The sequence below is a fragment of the Doryrhamphus excisus genome, chromosome 21 (assembly GCF_030265055.1).
Source record: "Doryrhamphus excisus isolate RoL2022-K1 chromosome 21, RoL_Dexc_1.0, whole genome shotgun sequence".
NCBI lineage: Eukaryota > Metazoa > Chordata > Actinopteri > Syngnathiformes > Syngnathidae > Doryrhamphus > Doryrhamphus excisus.
In genome coordinates this window covers 5174086-5195597 of record NC_080486.1, presented here as the reverse complement: position 1 = coordinate 5195597, position 21512 = coordinate 5174086, and the positions used below count along the sequence as shown (strand labels likewise).

At 32.1% G+C, this 21512-nt stretch overlaps 1 protein-coding gene across 6 annotated transcripts in view; it reads left to right on the top strand.

The window, feature by feature from the left end:
• The first annotated feature begins 6754 nt into the window (after positions 1-6754).
• slc12a7b (solute carrier family 12 member 7b) overlaps positions 6755-21512 on the top strand; it is a 60304-nt gene continuing 45546 nt past the window's right edge. For 3 of the 6 annotated variants that reach the window (XM_058059570.1, XM_058059566.1, XM_058059565.1), the window contains exon 1: positions 6755-7067. In XM_058059570.1, coding sequence (XP_057915553.1) covers positions 6869-7067 — 199 coding nt within the window. In that variant the 5' untranslated portion in view covers positions 6755-6868. Of the gene's footprint in view, positions 7068-19280; positions 19648-21512 lie in introns of those variants that run through there. The other 3 variants (XM_058059568.1, XM_058059567.1, XM_058059571.1) reach the window with 2 other exon arrangements.

Here is a 21512-nt window from a genome sequence, read left to right as displayed (position 1 = left end):
CACCATTAAATCCAAGTGTATTCTAATGTAATATTACATGTGACATGCTTATTTTGTATGAGTGTAACGACTAAACGTGCACGTGTGGAAGCGACGATTTTACGGAATATTAGTTCCTCCTCATTAACTTATATGCACCTAGGTAGGAACCAAAAACGAAAATAGGTAGGAACTTAAAACTGACCGCATACACTGACTGAGATGCAGTTACATTTATTTTGATTCAAACAACATATTCTTAAAACCTATCCATTCATTTTTTTCCATTACCTGTCCCAAATTGTTTAGGAAACTCGTAATTACATATAGTTACTAGTTCCTTTTCCCCAGAAAGTAGTCGAATTAGTAATAAAACGACTCCTCCGGTAATGAAATTAGCTAGCAAAATTAGCTAGCAAAATTAGCTAGCAAAATTAGCTAGCAAAATTAGCTAGCAATGACTTTGAGTTTTGTAGTGGCGCGTGTCTTTCAGAGATGTTTGATAAGGGACACTATAACGACTAAACGTGCACGTGTGGAAACGACGATGATACGGAAAATTAGTTCCGCCTCATTAACTTATATGCACCTAGGTAGGAACCAAAAACCGAAAATAGGTAGGAACATAAAATTGACCGCATACACTGACTGAGAGGCAGTTACATTTATTTTGATTCAAACAACATATTCTTAAAACCTATCCATTCGTTTTTTTCCATTACCTGTCCCAAATTGTTTAGGAAACTAGTAATTACATATAATTACTAGTTCCTTTTCCCCAGAAAGTACTCGAATTAGTAACAAAACGACTCCTCCAGTAATGAAATTAGCTAGCAAAATTAGCTAGCAATGACTTTGAGTTTTGTAGTGGCGCGTCTTTCAGAGATGTTTGATAAGGGACACTATAACGACTAAACGTGCACGTGTGGAAACGACGATGTTACGGAAATTAGTTCCGTCTCATTAACTTATATGCACCTAGGTAGGAACCAAAAAACGAAAATAGGTAGGAACTTAAAACTGACCGCATACACTGACTGAGAGGCAGTTACATTTATTTTGGTTCAAAGAACATATTCTTAAAACATATCCATTCATTTTTGCCATTACCTGTCCCAAATTGATTATGAAACTAGTAATTACATATAGTTACTAGTTCCTTTTCCCCAGAAAGTACTCGAATTAGTAACAAAACGACTCCTCCAGTAATGAAATTAGCTAGCAAAATCAGCTAGCAATGACTTTGAGTTTTGTAGTGGCGCGTCTTTCAGAGATGTTTGATAAGGGACACTATAACGACTAAACGTGCACGTGTGGAAACGACGATGTTACGAAAATCCGTTCCGCCTCATTAACTTATATGCACCTAGGTAGGAACCAAAAAACGAAAATGGATAGGAACTTAAAACTGACAGCATACTGACTGAGAGGCAGTTACATTTATTTTGGTTCAAAGAACATATTCTTAAAACATATCCATTCATTTTTTTTCATTACCTTTCCCAAATTGCTTAGGAAACTAGTAATTACATATATTTACTAGTTCCTTTTTCCCAGAAAGTACTCGAATTAGTAACAAAACGACTCCTCCAGTAATAGCAAAATTAGCTAGCAATGACTTTGAGTTTTGTAGTGGCGCGTGTCTTTCAGAGATGTTTGATAAGGGACACTATAACGACTAAACGTGCACGTGTGGAAACGACGATGTTACGGAAAATTAGTTCCGCCTCATTGACTTATATGCACCGAGGTAGGAACCAAAAACGAAAATAGGTAGGAACTTAAAACTGACCGCAAACACTGACTGAGAGGCAGTTACATTTATTTTGGTTCAAACAACATATTCTTCAAACCTATCCATTATTTTTTTTTCATTACCTGTCCCAAATTGCTTAGGAAACTAGTAATTACATATAGTTACTAGTTCCTTTTCCCCAGAAAGTACTCGAATTAGTAACAAAACGACTCCTCCGGTAATGAAATTAGCTAACAAAACTAGCTAGCAAAATTAGCTAGCAATGACTTTGAGTTTTGTAGTGGCGCGTGTTTTTCAGAGATGTTTGATAAGGGGCACTATAACGACTAAACGTGCACGTGTGGAAACGACGATGTTACGGAATATTAGTTCCGCCTCATTGACTTATATGCACCTAGGTAGGAACCAAAAAACAAAAAATAGGTAGGAACTTAAAACTGACCGCATACACTGACTGAGAGGCAGTTACACTTATTTTGGTTTGAACAAAATTATTATTTTATTTACAAAACGATTCCTCCAGTAATGAAATTAGCTAGCAAAATTAGACTTCGAGTTTTGTAGTGGCGCGTGTCTTTCAGAGATGTTTGATAAGATGCGCCTGAGGGGCTTGTTGATTGCAATTCCTCAGCCAAACGCTAGAGGTCGGTGTTGTCCTATGCGTGACAAAAAAAACAACCCCTTGTTAGCTTCTCGAGTAATACTAGTAATACACATCCAGATCTTTGCTATACATATCATTTCACGGTGCGTTCATGGACCACTGAACAAAGTGGGAAATACATAAATTATTACCCATTAACGGGGACTGAGATGTGTCTTCTGTGCTAAGCTGACATTTTGACACAGATGCAAGGTGTACTTGTGTACTCCATTTGTCTCCAGCACACACATCCCAGTCCCAGTCCCGAAGGAACCCGGCGGCCCGAGGGATCTCGTTACAAATGAGCACGGCATCTGCAGGCAAACAAAAACAAGATGAACGAGTCTCCTCCCGCTTCCATAATCATTGCTAGAATTCCCTGTGGAGAACCAACGCTTGACTCTTTAACTAGGCTATGTTGGATTTAAAAATACAAAATTTCCACAATAAAAACTTGTCATATTGCGAGAATAAAGTGGTCAATTTATGATAATTAAGTCGTAGTGTCACATGCCATCTGAGTCAGAGGGAGAGTTAAGAATTTTTGGCTTTTATAACTTAATTATCTAAATGTGCATCCTTTTTCTCGTACCATGACGACAATAAAGTGGGAAATTTACCACTTATATCTCAATAATATCTATATATCTCATACATTTACAAATTTGTAATATTGTGAGTTTTTTCTCAAAAAATGTGCAATTTTATTCTCAAAAATTTATGAGAATGTAATGTCGTGTAAATTTATGAGAATAAATAATGCATAACTTTTTCTTGTCAATTTATGACTTTTTAATATGAATTTCTACTCTTTTCGAGAAAAACATAAAAATTAACAAATTCTCAGAATTATTTTTTTCTCTGAATGTTGTTTTTTTTCTTGTAAATTTCAGAGAAAAAATGTACAAGATAAAGTCGCAAATTTATTAATATTACAAGTTTTTTCTCATAAATGTATGACTTTATTCGTGTAAATTCATGAGAACAATAATTACAAGAATAAAGTCACAATTCTATTAATATTATTTATTTATTTTATTTATTTATATTTATTTTTTCTTATAAATTTATGACTTGTAAATTATTACCTATTAATTATTATGGAAAAAGTTGTAAATTCATGAGAATAAAGTAATTTTCTAATAAATATGGGAGTACATTAAAAAAATAAAAGTTGTAAATTTCCAAGAAAAAAGTCATACCTTTTTTTGTAATTTTATGACTTTATTCTCATAAATTATTCACAAATTGTTCATAAATTTCAGAGAATAAAGTCACAAATGTATGAGAAAAAATTATTATTATTATGACTTATTATTACTTATTATTAAAACAAAAAAGTTTATGAGAATTATGAGTACATTTTCAAAATGTAAAATCTCGCAAATTTACAAATTTATTCTCAGGAATTTACAAGAAAATATATAACAAGAATGAAATCATAAATTCATGAGAAAAAGCTCATAACATTACACAAAAACACTTCAAATTTATGAGAATTAAGTCATAAATTTCTCCCCTCAAAAAATCACAAATTCAGAAAGTTGTATATTTTTGAGAAAAAGGTGATAAAATAACCTTTGCCCAAGGCCGAAAGTGACATAAGTTTCATAGCTGTCTCAGGCAATGCCTGACAGAGTATTAAAATAATAATTCTAAGAATAAAAACTCCTAATATTTATATAAATTTAGTTACTTTAGTTACTATAGCAGTTCTTCCTTGTAAATAAGTGTTAACTTTTCACTTTCGTAGCTAACATAAATGAACATAAGAACGACAGATGGAAACCCAACGAGGACTCTAATCAGCATTTGATGATTTGGTATCAGCGGTCAGCACACGAGGATCACAGCAGTCCTCCATTAGCAACATGCCACAATGGTTGCAGCTGTGCTAAGTGTGTCTGTGCTGTGAAAGCCGCATCTGTCCCGCCCCGATTCAAACACGTCATGATCAGCATTTCATTCTGTTCCGAGATGATGAGTCTGGCAGGGGATGAGTAAAATAACATGAGCATGAAGGATTACAAGTTGTCAATCTCACATGCTGTGTTGCTATTGCATCTACCCTTCATCTTCAACAAGATGACCAATGCAATGTCCAAGAGGTGTTATTGGAAAAGGGTGTATGGACACACAGGCAAAAATTATTATAATATCATTAAAACATTTTTTTAAATGTATTTTATTTATATTATCTAAATAATTTGATATTTTTTATAGATTTTTTTAAATTTTGTATTGATTTTTAATTTTTTTTTTACAAAAAAACTTTGTTCTTGAGTTCCCCTCAATAATTTGATATTTTTTAAATTTTATTTATTTTATTTTTTTTTTACCAATGCAATGTCCAAGAGGTCTTATTGGAAAAGGGTGTATGGACATAAAGGCAAAAATAATCATAATATCATTTAAAAAATTGTTTTTCATGTATTTTATTGATATTGTACAGGACCAGTGGCATCATTAGGCCTTTTTTAGGGGGGCTTCAGACCCCCTAAAATGTTCTTGAACCTCCCCTAAATAATTTGATATTTTTATAGATTTTTTTAATAGATTTTTTTTAATTTACAAAAAATCTATGTTCTCATAATATCATAAAGAAAATGTTTTTCATGTATTTTATTTATATTATCCAGGACCAGTGGCATCATTAGGCCTTTTTTAGGGGAGCTTCAGACCCCCTAAAATGTTCTTGAGCCTCCCCTAAATAATTTGATATTTTTTATCGATTTTTTTTTAATTTACAAAAAAATCTATGTTCTCATAATATCATAAAGAAAATGTTTTTCATGTATTTTATTTATATTATCAAGAACCAGTGGCGTTATTAGGTTTTTTTTAGGGGGGCTCCAGTCCCCCGAAAATGTTCTTGAGAACCCCCTAAATAATTGCATATTTTTTATCAATTTTTTTAATTTTGTGTTTATTATTTTTTTTTTACATAAAATCTATGTTCTTGAGACCCCATCAATAATTTCATATTTTTAAAATTTTTATTATTTTTAATTTTTTTGACCAATGCAATGTCCAAGAGGTGTTATTGGAAAAGGGCGTACAGACACAAAGGCAAAAATAATAATAATATCATAAAGGAAATGTTTTTCATGTATTTTATTTATATTATCCAGGACCAGTGGAGCCATTAGGTCTTTTTTAAGGGGGCTTCAGTCCCCCTAAAATGTTCTTAAGCCCCCCTTGAATAATTTTATGTTGATTTATTTTTAAAAAAAATCTATGTTCTTGAGTCCCCCTCAATAATTTGATATTTTTAAAATTTTATTATTATTATTTTGACCAAAAATAATCATAATATCATTTACGATATTGTTTTTCATGTATTTTATTTATATTATGCAGGACCAGTGGCATCATTAGGCTTATTTCAGGGTGACTTCAGACCCCCTAAAATGTCATTGAGCCCCCCTAAATTTTATTTTATTTTATTTATATTATCCAGGACCAGTGGCATCATTAGGCCTTTTTTAGTTCTTGAGCCCCCCCTAAATAATTTGATATTTTTTATTGATTTTTTAAATTTTTTAAATCTATGTTCATGAGTCCCCCTCAATAATTTTATATTTTTTTACATTTTATTATTATTATTTTTTTGACCAATGCAATGTTCAAAAGGCGTACGGACACAAAGGCAAAAATAATCATAATATCATAAAGAAAATGTTTTTCATGTATTTTATTTTTATTATCTAGGACCAATGGCGTCATTTGGCCTTAAAATTTATAAAATAAAAAAAATAAAAAATAAAGAATTAATTATTTTTAATATAATTAATTTAAATATATTAAGTATTAATATATTTTTTATATAAATGCATATTTTATGTGCAGACAATTTACTTTTGTTGGCCTTTTGTAACATTTTAATTTTAAAAATTGAAGTGACTTGAAGTGTTAATCAACTCAGCGCCCCCCCCCCCCCCCTTAACCCCCCCTTCTGGGGGGTCTTGTAACAGTTCTGCCAGCTGTCTATTTTCGATGCGGCTGCAGTCTACTGATTACTGTCTCTGCTGCTCTTGGACTCTTTCCACAACATTCTCTCTTGAGGAGTTTGTTTTATATTAAAATATTCATATAATGTTGTGTGAGCAAATAATTTCACTTCAATGTCCTTATTGCTAGTAGAGGGATGTCAGTTTGAAGAATTTTTAATGTTTTAATATGATTTTTAATTTTAAACTTTGTTGCTGCACTGTTTCACTGTGTGTAAGTTTAATATATTGTTTTATAATTTAGTTAACAGGAAGTAAATAATGACAACAATCACACTGTATTTTAATAGCCACTTCCTAGGGGGCGGGTCTAAGTCCTGTCGTCCAATAAGCGAAGGCCGAGGGCGGGCACGTGCGTACAGTAATCAATGGTGGCTTGGAAGGGGTCCAGTGTATTCGCCTGTTGCCACCGCCGACCACACTACTCCTCCGGCGGGCTCCCTCACCTCCATTTCGGGTGCAAAACAACAGGGAATATTCATGGGCGACAGGTTTGTAGTAGTCCCCGTTGACGGGGGTGGAGGGGTCGCCGACAAAGAGGAGCAGCCGGCTTCGGTTGTTGACCCGACGACACGGCTCACAGGCGGGGAGTTAGAGGAAGAGGACCCGGTGTTGGAACCGCAGGACCCCAACGCCGCGGTGCCCATTCTTGAGTACAACAGAGAGCCCAACAAGTACGGTGAGTCAGCCGGCGGTTACTCGGTGTCCCACTTCTTATCTCTCCGAGCCACCCGTGGATTACCCGTCACTTGGGGTCTTTATCTCTTTGTATTGTCGGCGTCACAATTGGCGCACTGCGTGCACTTGGCGTTTTGAGTGCGCGAGATGTTGGGGTATACATGAAAGTTTACTGTGAGTACCCGGATGATACACTTAAAAGGGCCACAATGGGATATTTGAAGTCAGCCAAAATGAAGGAAATTGTAGTCCTTTTACCTTTGACTACTTGCTGTGTTGTGTTTTTCACTTTTTACCATCAAAGTTCAAGGGAAGAAGGGTAAAATATGGGATGGTTGACAAGTATGCAAAATTGTACCCTCAATAGACACCATCTTGTTTTTACAATTATTAAGGCGGGATTAAAAAAATGTATGCAAACGATTCTAATTATGGTAATGGTAATGGTTTAATTTCATTTGAACATGCATCAGATTACAATTGAATGCATCACATAATCAGTTCACAGTTCCACATGTCCAAAAGGAGTAGGAAGAAGCAAAGCTTATTAAATCCTACCCCTCCATCTGGTACTTTTACAATCAGTAAATGTTTGTTCACTTCCTGCTTTCCTAATATAATTTTGATTTTATTATTTTATTATTATTATTATTATTTGTAATTTTAGTTTTATTTTATTATTTTTTAATTTATTTTATTAATTTTATTTTTTTCATTTTTTTTTATTTAAAAAAAATTATAATTTTTTTTGTCATGTACCGAAGTACGATGTAATATGACCATACAATGACATAATGGGTACCATAGTAATATAGACAATATAGTGATTGGTTATTTTTAGTCTTATGTATTATTTTAGCTGTTGAAGATTAACTATATCACAATTAATAACATTTACTTTTTGTTCCTTTGATATCAAAGCATCTACAATCAAGGGAAAAATGTAAAAAATATATATATATCAAAGGTTTTGGATTAAAGGATCTGTCTTCTGGACATGGGTCATTGAATAGATGTTCATTCATTCATTCATTTTCTACCACTTATCCTCACGAGGGTCGCATGGGGTGCTGGAGCCTATCCCAGCTGTCTTCGGGCAAGAGGCAGGTTACACCCTGGACTGGGCTCCAGCCAGTCACAGGGCATATATAGACAAACAACCATTCACACTCACATTCATACCTATGGACAATTTGGAGTCGCTAATTAACCTAGCATGTTTTTGGAATGTGGGAGGAAACCGGAGTACCCGGAGAAAACCCACGCATGCACGGGGAGAACATGCAAACTCCACACAGAGATGGCCGAGGGTGGAATTGAACTCGGTCTCCTAGCTGTGAGGCTTGCGCACTAACCACTCATCCGTCATGCAGCCCACAATTGCAACAGGAAGTCTTTATTTTCAGTATAGTTCCTTACAGGACCGTTGTCATCGCTGCTGAACAATGGCAGCATACTTTGTCTGTTTACGGAGGTCAAGTGTTCAAAAACAGGTACACCGCACCTTGATGCTGGGGCCAGGAGGTGGGGTGGGGGGGGGCCCGGCGGCTACATAACTGAGTCCCCTTTGTTGCCTCTAATATATATATATATAACGTAATAATAATTCATTCATTTTCACTAGTCTCACTCATGGTGTCATCTTATAAACAACATTAACATCATCACACAGCAACTTAACACCCAAAAGGTACCATTCATTCATTCATTTTCTACCACTTATCCTCACAAACAACCATTCCCACTCAAATTCATACCTATGGACAATTTGGAGTCGGCAATTAACCTAGCATGTTTCTAGCTGTGAGGTCTGCGCGCTAACCACTCGACCGCCGTACAGCAAGGACCTTCAATAGATGTGTGGGGAAAAAGTTGTACTTTTTGTAGTGTAGTTTACGTTGTACGATGATATCATTCCCTAATATCGATATTGGCATCAACCCCCCCGTCTGTTTGGTCAAGCCCTAAACAGACTTAACATTTTGTACCTGACTATTCAAATGACATGCTAGCATTCTTATGTGTTATTTAATATAGCAATAAAAACACTTTCGCAGGTTTTTTCCCCCTTCATTTAAATTCAAGGTGTGTCCTGTACTGCATACAAGGATCCCTCTATAGCAACAGGTTGATGGTTTCTAGGGTGCTGTTATTGCCTGTATGCTAAATTAAACTGCGCTGATGTATTTATGATAACATAGCTAAGTGTGTATTCATTCATGGTCGTTAAGCGTCAGTTGCTGTGTTGACAATGGGAACTACAAACTGGCCTGCAACTTGAGTTGAGATTTTTTTTGTTGAGATACTTGCAGGACTCGGCTAAAAGGTTTTACAAAATAACATAACATGATTCAGTGAACGGTTATAAGAAGAACACAATGTAGCGAGGGCTCAATGAAGCGTTTAGCGCAGGGGCTAGCTCATTTCTGCTACAGCCAATGACTATTTGCCGCGCGGTGGATGTTTCAGGAAGTTGTGGTGTTGCAAAAATCTGTCTTCAAATGCACGCTGAGGTTGGTTAGTATTAAGATTCCCCGGTTCTGTGCAAGCACGGGAAACTTGTGCATGACAAGTTTTACACTCAGCTGCAATGACTTTGTCGGACTTTAGCGTATACTGCTGTTGTTGTTGTGATCCAATATCAGAGCCTTTAGAAGCAGCCCACTAAACATTGAGGCCATGTGTTGTGTTGTGTTGTCGCTGTGTTGTTGAGAGCCGTGAAGGAAGATTGTGTGACTAATGTGCGTTCATTCAAAGTGGGAAAATAGCCTGCCCTTATGATGATGAGCGTTACAAAACAATGTATCTGGGGACATTGACTAACAAGTGTCGGAAAGAGGATGCAGTGGTTTTGACGACACATTATTGACTGAACGCTAGTGACCGTTTCCAGCAGTCTTAACTGGGATTGAATATGTTGTCGCTTGTTGTGTGTAGTGCATAAATATAGTGCTTACATCCTGTGATATCGTCGCTTAAGAATGCTACTCAATGTCGAATGATGATAGCTGTGATGAGTGGTCGGGTAAAAATCACCTTTTTATTTAGTAAAATAAGGGCCACATTGGAGGGGAAAGGATCTGAGATTGTGAGAATAAAAATTGTAATTATATGCAAAAAGTCATGAATTTATGAGAATAAAATCCAAAATTTACGAAAATAAAAGTCGTAAATTTATGCCGGAAAAAGTTGTAAGTTTGTGCGAAAAAAGTTGCAAATTGACTAGAAAAAAGTCATACATTTTACAATAATAAAAGTTGTAAATCTACCAAAACAATTTGCAAAAAAAGTCGTACATTTATGAAGTTTATGAAAGTCTTAAATGTATGAGAATGAAAGTGTTAAATTTGCGTGAAAAATAATACATTTGAGGAAAAAAGTTGAGAAATTCTGAGAAAAAACTTGTGAATTTACAAGAAAAAAGTCGTCCATTTGCAAGAATAAAAGTTGTAAATTGAATCTGAAGTTTGCAAAAAATGTCTTAAATTTCTGAGAAAAGAGTTTGGAATTTATGAGAAGACAATAAAAGTTGTAAATCTACCAAAACAATTCGTACATTCATGAAGAAAATAATTAATTTATGAGAAAAGTCTCAAATAATTAAATATGAAAATAAAAGTGGTAAATTTGCATAAAAATAATACATTTGAGAAAGTTGGGAATTTCAAAGAAAAAAAGTTGTGAATTTATGAGGAAAACATTGTACATTTGCAAGAATAAAAGTTGTAAATTGAGTGTGAAGTTTGCAAAAAAATGTCTCAAATTTCTGAAAAAAAAGTTTTTAAAAAAGAATTTATGAGAAGACAATAAAAGTTGTAAATCTACCAAAACAATTGCAAAAAAGTCATACATTTATGAGAAAAAAGGTGTTAATTTATGAGAAAAGTCTTAAATGTATAAGAATAAAAGTTGTACATTTGTGCGAAAAAAAACTCCAACGCCAAAGGTCACATAAGTCGTAATAAAGGAGAAAAAAACTTGTAATATTACAAGAATAAAGTCGTAAATTTACAAGAACAAACTTGTTACAAAGTTGTAACTTACAGGCATTGCCTGAGACAGCTATGAAAAGGGAGTGGGCGGGGTAAGTCGGAAGTGAGATGATGCTAACCCCGTGCTAATATGTTTGTGTGCAACTTTGCTGAAACATGCTAGGTTAATTGATGACTCCAAATTGTCCATAGGTATGAATTTGAGTGTGAATGGTTGTTTGTGAGAATAAGCGGTAGAAAATGAATGAATGAATCGTAACTTTTGGGTGTTAAGTTGCTGTGTGATGATGTTAATGTTGTTTATAACATGACACCATGAGTTTTGCTGCCACCTTATAAATAAAAGCTTGCCTGAAGCAAGACGAATATTTCCTTCCTTCCGAAAGAACTATGCTCTATTTTCCCTCTGACACATACGACATGATGAAAAGTATTATTACGACTTTATTCTGGAAAATTTACCACTTTTATTCTCAAAATGTCCGATTTTTCTCCCTTTTGTAATACAAATGTAAATGTAACTTTAAACAAAGATTAGTCTTTCATCTGTTTTTAGTAATCAGCAGTTGAATATAGGTAAGTTTCAGGAAAATATCAGCTCCCAACTACAAAAAGTCAAAACCAGATACATTTGAAGCATAACTTTGAGGGCCACAGAGGCACGATAAGGCACTATCAGGGTCCCATGGGAGGAATAATGAATCCATGACATGTTGTGTGATGTGATCACGTTATGTCGGTGTGTTGCAGTTAGAGTCCTGTCGGCACATTATGTCTGCACGCGTGCATGCAAATCCCCGTTTATGAAGGCATGCACCTTGGGTATCATATGCTGACCTCTGCTTTATTTGGAGCCCAGCGGTCAGCACATGGAACACCAACTGGGTCCTGGCATCCACTTTATCTGCTGTTGTGTGATCTCCATATTCTGTACAGAGCCCAGCACCGTGATTGGTTGGATGAAAGATGCTCATTAAACGGCAAACACATTGTTTAATGCTACAAATATTTCATCTTTATTTTTAAATAATCTTATACTTTTTTTTCCTCATAATATTTTGGCTTAATTCCCAAAATATTCTACATTTTTCCGCAACCTATTGCAACTATGCTAACTCTTATTGCAAGATTACGTTTTTTTTATTTTTTACTATTGTGACTTTATTCTTAACATTACTACTGATTTTTACATTGTTGTTGTTTTCTTTCTTGGCTCTCCAAAAAATAGCCGAGTTCATCCTTGAACTAATCGCTAACAACACTTAACTGTTATTTACAAAGTACCCGCAAGGTATGCTGGATACTCCAGCGGCAACTCCCCTATAGACGCTACAATGTAGTGGTATATTAGTAGTACAATGATGAGCACGTTACCTTTAAAATCAACGCACACTTACACAGAGATGTTTTTTTAAATTGCCCGTGCATTAATGGTGCGACCCATTTTTTTAGTTTTTATTATTATTTTTTCACATTTATTGAAGTTATTTTTATTTTATTATTTTTCTACACATTTATTGAAGTCATTTCTATTTTTCACACTAATTTTATTTTTTTTTTGCACTTTTATTTTGTCATATTAAATGTTTAATAATAAAATTTAATTATACTTAATACTTAAATTTAATGTATTTAGTTTTGGACATTTTTATTATTTCTTCTACACTTTTTAAGTAATTTTAAGTAATTGTTTTGTTTTATTTAAGTAATTTATTAGTTTTTATTATTTGTACACTGTCATTCGTATTTTTGTAGTTTTATTATTTTGTTTTATTTTTATGCTTTTATTTAAGTCACTTTATTATTTGCCATTTTCAAACTTATTTTATTCGTTATTTTTTGTTTTTAAAATGTTTTATTTAAATATTGGTTTTATATTTTTATTGTTATTTTTTTAATATTTTAAGTAATTGTTAGTAATTTTAAGTAATTGTTTTATTTAATTTAAGTAATTTATTAGTATTTATTATTTGTACATTGTCATTTGTATTTTTGTAGTTTTATTATTTTGTTTTAATTTTATTTAAGTCACTTTTTATTTGTCATTTTTAAACGTATTTTTTCATTATTTTTTATTTTTTAAAATGTTTTATTTAAATCGTTTTTTTTACACTTATGTTCTTTTATAATTGTATTTATTTGCAATTTTTTTTTAATTTATTTGTCCTTTTTAAAAATACATAGAAGTAATTGTCATTTTTATTTTTTTACAAATATGTTTTTTTAATTGTCTATACTCTTTTGAAACATTGGACATAATGACATGTACAGTATGCATTTTAGAGTAATTTATGAAGGCACTTTGTCAAGCAAATTCATAGCTTTTTGGGTCCTGAAACACCAGGTGAGAACCACTGATCTCGTCCGCCCCCACCACAAATAAATTGCAAATGGTGATGCATCATTTGCTCAGAAATGATAAGTGGTTAGTATGTTTGTATGTAAAGAATGTGACAACAAGCACAGCTGTAATATATAAAATATCCTCACACGTAATCCTTGAGGATAAAGTATCTTATTATAACCAGGAATGTACCAACAGGTCTAAATATATACATTCCTATAATAGCCGCAAACGTAATAGTGGCATTTGCTGTTCTATGTTAAGGACAAATCAACACTTGTAAAAAAAAAATAGGGGGCCGGGTAGCGTTCCTAGGCTGTGCCATCATTGGGTATCGGATGTCGAAAATGTGTAAGGAGACGTATCGTGTTCCGCTCGGGTCTGAATGAAGACGGCGGGGGGTAACCCCTGCTGAAATGGGGGAATCGAACGCCAGCGTGGTGAAACTGGAGCCTCGTTGGGCTCGTCGGGAGTCGTCCGCCCCAAAAGGGGCAAAATCCATGAGTCAGCTTCTGTTTTTGAACGGCGTCTGAGTCGCTACATCGCATAGAGCTTGTGTCAATCATGATGGTGAAGGGAGGAAAAGAAGCAACTTTTAACATTGAATCAGCTGATAGAACAACATTGCCCCCTGCTGGCCAGAAATAATCATTTTAATTATCAATTTAAATATGGACTAATTCAAATGAATCGACATGTCATTGAACGCCACATGAACAACAAAATCCAGTTAGAGCTAGATTGTTCTTTAGCTTGATTCCCAGTCCACCAGATTAGTTGAATATTTGCAATATGATATATAATATGTTTCAAAAAGATTGCTGTGTTTACAAAGCTCATTCAAAATGGCACGAGACCTTATAGGCGCCACTAGTTGAAGGAAAGGCTGTCATTTCGTCTGCCGTCCTCTAGAGGGCGTTGTTAGTTACCCATAGAAAGATGTTTCTTTCAGGACAGTCCCTACAAAGTATTTCATTAGGATTATTTTCTATTGTTTTACCAACGTACTCGTATTGAAATCAGAATATGTATTGATAATTAATTAATATTTTCTAATTTAAATATGTAAATATCCTTCACTTTCAGCCTCACAAATTAGTTTAGTCATTTATGAAAGCAAATTGAAACAAGCGTCAGATTCATCGACTAAGAATGATGATGGTTGTATTTTTGTGTGGGATTATTATTATTATTTTGTGTTTGTACACTTATTTGCCCTGTCACTTCAAATAAAGAAATTAGAAATGTGTTGCTTTTTTAAAGTCCGATTAATTAAAAAAAATAATCAAGTGATTGTTATTAAAATAATCATTAGTTGCAGGCCTGTTTTATTTAATTAAAGTATATTTTAAAATAATACAAAAAATAAAATTATGTGTATATATGTTATGTTTAAAAATATTTATATATATGTATTTTTTAAACATAACATAAATACACAATTTTAAAATATATATATAATGTTTTTGTATTTTTTTAAACACAACATATATACACCTAATTTTATAATATATATATATATATATAATTGTTTTGTGTTTTTTTAAACAATATATATACACAATTTATAATATATGTAATATATACATAACTGTTTTTGTATTATGTACATAACATATATACACAATTTTATTTTTGTTGTATTATTTTAAAAAATACATTAAAAATAACACAAAAACAATTATATATATATATATATATATATATATAATTCAAATAATATACAATTTTTACTATTTTAAAAAGATATATATATATATATAGTATATATATAAAATATTTTGTTATGCTATGACAAATATATTACAATAATATAATTAAATAAAATTAAAACAGGGCTGCAACTAATGTTTATTTTTATAATGATTTATCAGTTAATCGGATTAATACTATATATATATATATATATATATATATATATATATATTATTCCTAGGCTCATAAAATGATATGATTGGCCAAATCACAGTGTTTTCTTCTTAATATTAGATATATTTTTAAGCTTTAGAGCTTCAAACACGGTTTAGAAAGAATGAAGAGAACCATGTACCATGTAAAGTACACAATCACTAGTACTACACTGCATTGTTGGAACCTCATTCCTAAAAATAGATTTTGTTGATCTGGCCTTGATGTATTGACTGTCCCTGAGGTACTCTGCCCGTCTGGCCACTTACTCAGACCATAGCCGTTACGTCACTGCTCGACCGCTGTGTATGGATGAGAGTCGGCGTCTACGAAATCCTGGTACACAAAGAAAGATAACTGAAGTGACTTCTTTCCTGCTTGAAAAAACATTTATGATGGAAAATCCCGATGCGTGTGAATGCGCCACGGACTCGGTGATGGAACAAAAAATGTGCAACATAACACCAGCTTGTCTTGTGGCATTTATCAAATTAGCACACCACAAATTATGCTCTCTTCCTGGAGGCAATTAAAAATCGATTTTGCTCCTAGAGATGTTAAAGTGTCTTGCATTTGGCATCTCTTTTGTAATGCTACTACAGACACAACTGAAGAGGACCTAACTCTTGAGATGATGGGTCAGAAAAAACAAAACGAGATGAGATTTTAGCATTAATTTTAAGGAAAGTACAATGGAATAAATATGATTGTACAAACAAAAATGGAGGTGCGTTTTGAAATATTTATGATCCTGCAAATTGATGCTAAATGATATTGACAACAAGTAAGATAAGATATGCCTTTATTCTTTCTTCCTAACATATACACATAATTTTACAATATATATAATATATAGTTATATACATATAATTGTTTCTGTATTATTTTTAAACATAACATATATACATGATTTTTTTTTATTATTTTAAAATAAATACATTAAAAATAATACAAAAACAATTATATATATATATATTTAAAATAATATAAAATTTCATACAATATTATTTAAAATAATAATATAATATATTTAATATAATATATAAAATGTTTACTATTTTAAAAAGATATATATACTATATTCTGTTATGCTATGACAGATTTATTACAACAATATACTTAAATTAAATATAACATATATACACGATTTTATTTTTTGTATTTTAAAATAAATACATTAAAAATAATACAACAACAATTATATATATATATATATTTAAAATAATATAAAATTTAATATAATATTTATTATTTAAAGTAATATAAAATATAATATATAATATAATATAATATTAATATAATAGAATATATATATAAAATGTTTACTATTTTAAAAAGATATATATAAAATATTTTGTTATGCTATGACAGATTTATTACAACAATATACTTAAATTAAATAAAACAGGGCTGCAACTAATGTTTATTTTTATAATATACTACTAATGTTATGATAATACACATATAATAACTCATGTATAATATGTCATAATAATGCAATATTTCCTTTTAATATGTCATCTTGTCATCTATGTCACTCTGTGAAGTTGTGGAATTACCACCTGTGACATGTATTTTCTCACAGGTAGTCTGTAGTACTGTCTGTGAAACGTTTGCAGCATTCCTGGAAATGCTGGCTTTTCATCTGTATTAAAGAGCAGCATATGGGAAAACCCAGATGGGAAAACTGTGTCCTGATACATGGCTCGGTTATTGTCATAATAATCATTGAACAGATCTTTTTCACAACATATGCAGCATTTCCTATGATAAGTTCCATCCCAGGTTAGCGTTAGCGTTTCCAAGAAAGAACTCCTATCTGTCCTCATGATCCTTTTGTCTTCTTGCTGCGTCTCTTCCCTTCCTGTTTCCTGTAGCCCCCACCCTTGTGTTGACTTCATTGATCGGGTATGCCGTCATGCTAGGGGGGGGACTAAAAGGGAATAGCGACTCGCTTGTTCTTGATAGCCCACCGCACCCAAAGGAGAAAACAGCTGAGTCAAAGAATTCGACTTAGACTGTCCTTCTCTGTCCCGCGTTCCCTCAGGCCGTTTCCCATCACGCAGCAATGTTAGACGACTTTCGTGGGAAACCCAAGACTAAAAATATTTCTCTTTGTTCCCCGGGGAATTGATGCATTGTATGACGGTCAGCTGATGATGTTGCTGTTGAAGGATGCTCACACATGCATGTTAGGTTAATTGCCATGCAATTGGCTGCTGACCAGTCCAGGGTGGACCCCATCTCTCGCCCAAAGTCAACTGAGATTTTCTACACATTTATTGAAGTCATTTTTTTTTTACACATTTATGGAAGTCATTTTTATTTTTCACACTAATTTTTATGTTTTTGCACCTTTATTTTGTCAGATTAAATGTTTAATACATTTAAATTTATTTATTTTTGGACATTTGTATTATCATTATTTTTTACACTTATTGAAGGTATTTTTGGTTTTATTTTTTATTATTATTTTAAGTAATTGTTAGTAGTTTTAAGTAATTGTTTTATTTAAGTAAATATTTATTTATTAGTTTTTATTCATTTGTATTTTTGTAGTTTTATTATTTTGTTTTATTTTTATGCTTTTATTTAAGTAACTTTTTTTATTTGTAATTTTTAAACTTATTTTTTCATTATTTTTGTTTTAAATTTTTTTTTATTTAAATATTAGTTTTATATTTTTATTGTTATTTTTGTTATTATTTTAAGTAATTGTTAGTAATTTTAAGTAATTATTTAATTTAAGTAATTTATTCATTTTTATTATTTGTACACTGTCATTTGTATTTTTGTAGTTTTATTATTTTGTTTTATTTTTATGCTTTTATTTAAGTCACTTTTATTTGTAATTTTTAAACTTTGTTGTTTTTAAAATGTTTTATTTAAATATTGGTTTTATATTTTATTGTTATTTTTTATTATTATTTTAAGTAATTGTTAGTAATTTTAAGTAATTTATTAGTTTTTAAGTCACTTTTATTTGTCATTTTTAAACTTATTTTTTTCATTATTTTTTGTTTTTAAAATGTTTTATTTAAATAATGGTTTTATATTTTTATTGTTATATTTTTATTATTATCTTAAGTAATTGTTAGTAATTGTTTTATTTTATTAAAGTAATTTATTAGTTTTTATTATTTGTACACTGTCATTTGTATTTTCGTAGTTTTATTATTTGGTTTTATTTTTAACCTTTTATTTGTCATTTTTAAACTAATTTTTTTCATAATTTTTTGCTTTTAAAATGTTTTATTTAAATCGTTTTTATTTTTTACACTTATATCCTTTATAAGTGTATTTATTTGTCATTTTTAAAATGTATGTGTCCTTTTAAAAAAAATACAACTCATTGTCTTTTTTATATATATTTATATTTTTATTATTTATATTATATTTTTTAAATATATTTTTTTAATTGTCTATCTTTTGAAACATTGGACATTATGACATGTACAGTATGCATTTTAGAGTAATTTATGGAGGCACTTTGTCAAGCAAATAAATAGCTTTTGGGGTACTGAAACACCAGGTGACAACCACCGATCTCGTCCACAGATTGACCAAAGTCAACTGTGATAGGCTCCAGCATAAGGAAGTGAGGATAAGCTGCATAGAAGATATATGGATGGATTTATTTGGAATCTTGATTGTGGGACTTTGGCTACATTTTTTTTTAATACTGCCCCTGCCGCTTGACTGCATATGGAATCAAATAACACCGCATAGGAAGTGAGGAAACGTTATATGGCTGGTGTCCCCCCCCCCCCCCCCCCCCCCCCCGGCTCAGGACTTCCTCCTTTCTATGAACAAAAGCTGACATTACTGACAAGCGCCCTTGGGCACAGAAAAAAAACTAACCCAAGCTTCCATGCTTTCCTGCTCACAAGCATACATGTCATGTTTTCTGCAAATGTGCTTGCGTGGGTACTGCCCCCCCTTCCACTCCCACCCCAAAGGGGCGGGTCATCCCTCGACTTCCTTATTTGGATTGTGTGATCGGGGGTCGCTCGGCATTGAACAGTGTCCCGTTGGAAGACACAAAACTTTAAAAGACCTGACATGAACCCACGACTTACACGGAGTAATTAGCTGAGAGCACAAAGAGTGAAAACAGCTGGACGAGGAAGAGGAGAGAGCGGCGTCAAGCACGAGAGACGTAGAAGGAGATAAGGCTGTGGAAACAAGGAGACATTGAGAGGAAGCACATGGTGTAAAAATGCCTACTAATTTCACGGTGGTCCCGGTAAAGGACAGCTCGGAAAAGGCGAAGGAGACCATCGAAGAGGAAGAATGCAATGAAAACAATGAGTTGAAAGAGGATGCGGACGTTCCAGGTGAGAACAAATGTTGTATTCCTATCTATTGCATACATAGCATTCGATTCCTCAATGCGTATTTAAGAAGAAGCCATCTAGGATATTGTGGCCTGTGGTAAAGAATGTTTACACAATTTCTTTTGAGGGAAAGACCTTGTGTGTAGATCTTCCCTCCACATCCGTGCCACCATTTCTGTAGTTCTGTATTTTTATTTTTTTATTTTTATTTTTATTTTTATTTTTATTTTTATTTTTATTTTTATTTTTATTTTTATTTTTATTTTTATTTTTATTTTTATTTTTATTTTTATTTTTATTTTTATTTTTATTTTTATTTTTATTTTTATTTTTATTTTTATTTTTATTCAAAGTTACTCGCAGCAAGGAGAGTGAAACTTACTACCATTTCTGTAGTTCTGTATTTTTTTTTAATTATTTTTATTTTTATTTTTATTCAAAGTTACTCGCAGCAAGGAGAGTGAAACTTAATTTTAATTTTAATTTTAATTTTAATTTTAATTTTAATTTTAATTTTAATTTTAATTTTAATTTTAATTTTAATTTTAATTTTAATTTTAATTTTAATTTTAATTTTAATTTTAATTTTAATTTTAATTTTAATTTTTTTTTCTTTTTGGAATTTTGTCCATTATCCACAATTCTTTATTTGAAAAACGATCTTGCCCTTTTCTGTGCATTCTAAGAACAAGTTAGTACGAGCTAGCTAAAAATGCACATCATTGGGACATACTGTACCTATTTTCTATCTAAAAAAAAATCTAACATCATTTTATTTCTGTATTTTTTAACATGTGTGATTATCTCTAATTCTACTCAAAGGACCCGGCTGTCCAGTCACAGGGTATTCAAACATCTTATCAAAACCCCGAACGTTCCACAGTCGCATTCCAACACAACACTTGATAAGCAAACCTGGTACCGAAATTCCACTTCCATTCCTTTTGAGTCATTCATTAATTTTCTACTTACCGGATGCTGGAGCCTATCCCAGCTGTCTTCAGGCAAGAGGCGGGGTACACCCTGGACTGGTCGCCAGCCAATCACAGGGCACATATAGACAAACAACCATTCACACTCACATTCATACCTATGGACAATTTGGAGTCGCTAATTAACCTAGCATGTTTTTGGAATGTGGGAAACCGGAGTACCGGTTGTAGAAACAATAGTTTTTTTCTGATGAAAGAGTGGAATCAAATTGTTTTTTTGGTAGGTTCCGTGTTCATTTAGCTCTAGAACACAGTATTCCGTGTGCCTTGAAAGATTGTCAAAATAGTTCAAAATGCTTAGTAAATGTTAGTAAATGTAAATAGTAAATGTTACATTTGTTCACTTCCTGCTTTCCTATTATAATTTAAGTTTTATTTTATTATATTTTAAATTTTTATTTTATTTGATTATTTTTTACTTTATTTTATTTCATTTAAAAAATTTTTTTTTTAATTTTTAAAACATTTATTTTTTTTGTCACGTACCAAAGTACGTGGTGATATGACCATACAATGACATAATGGGTACCATAGTAACTGTCAATATAGTGAGATATTATTTATATATATGTGTGTGTGTATATATATATATATATATATATATATATATATATATATATATATATATATATATATATATGGCCGATAGTGAATGTATGGCTGTGATTGAATGAGTTAATAGTACAACTGAGTTCAATGTGTATTGTCCTGGAAAACCTGTTTACTGGTGTATGTTTTTAACAAACTTCCATCCAACCTATTTGGCCAGATTGTTGCCAGTGAAGTCGTTTGTTTTTATAGCACTTCTCATTGGGTTGATCGCTTTGGTTGTGCCACAATTATCGGCTTCCTGCTGGGAAGGATTTTTACAGA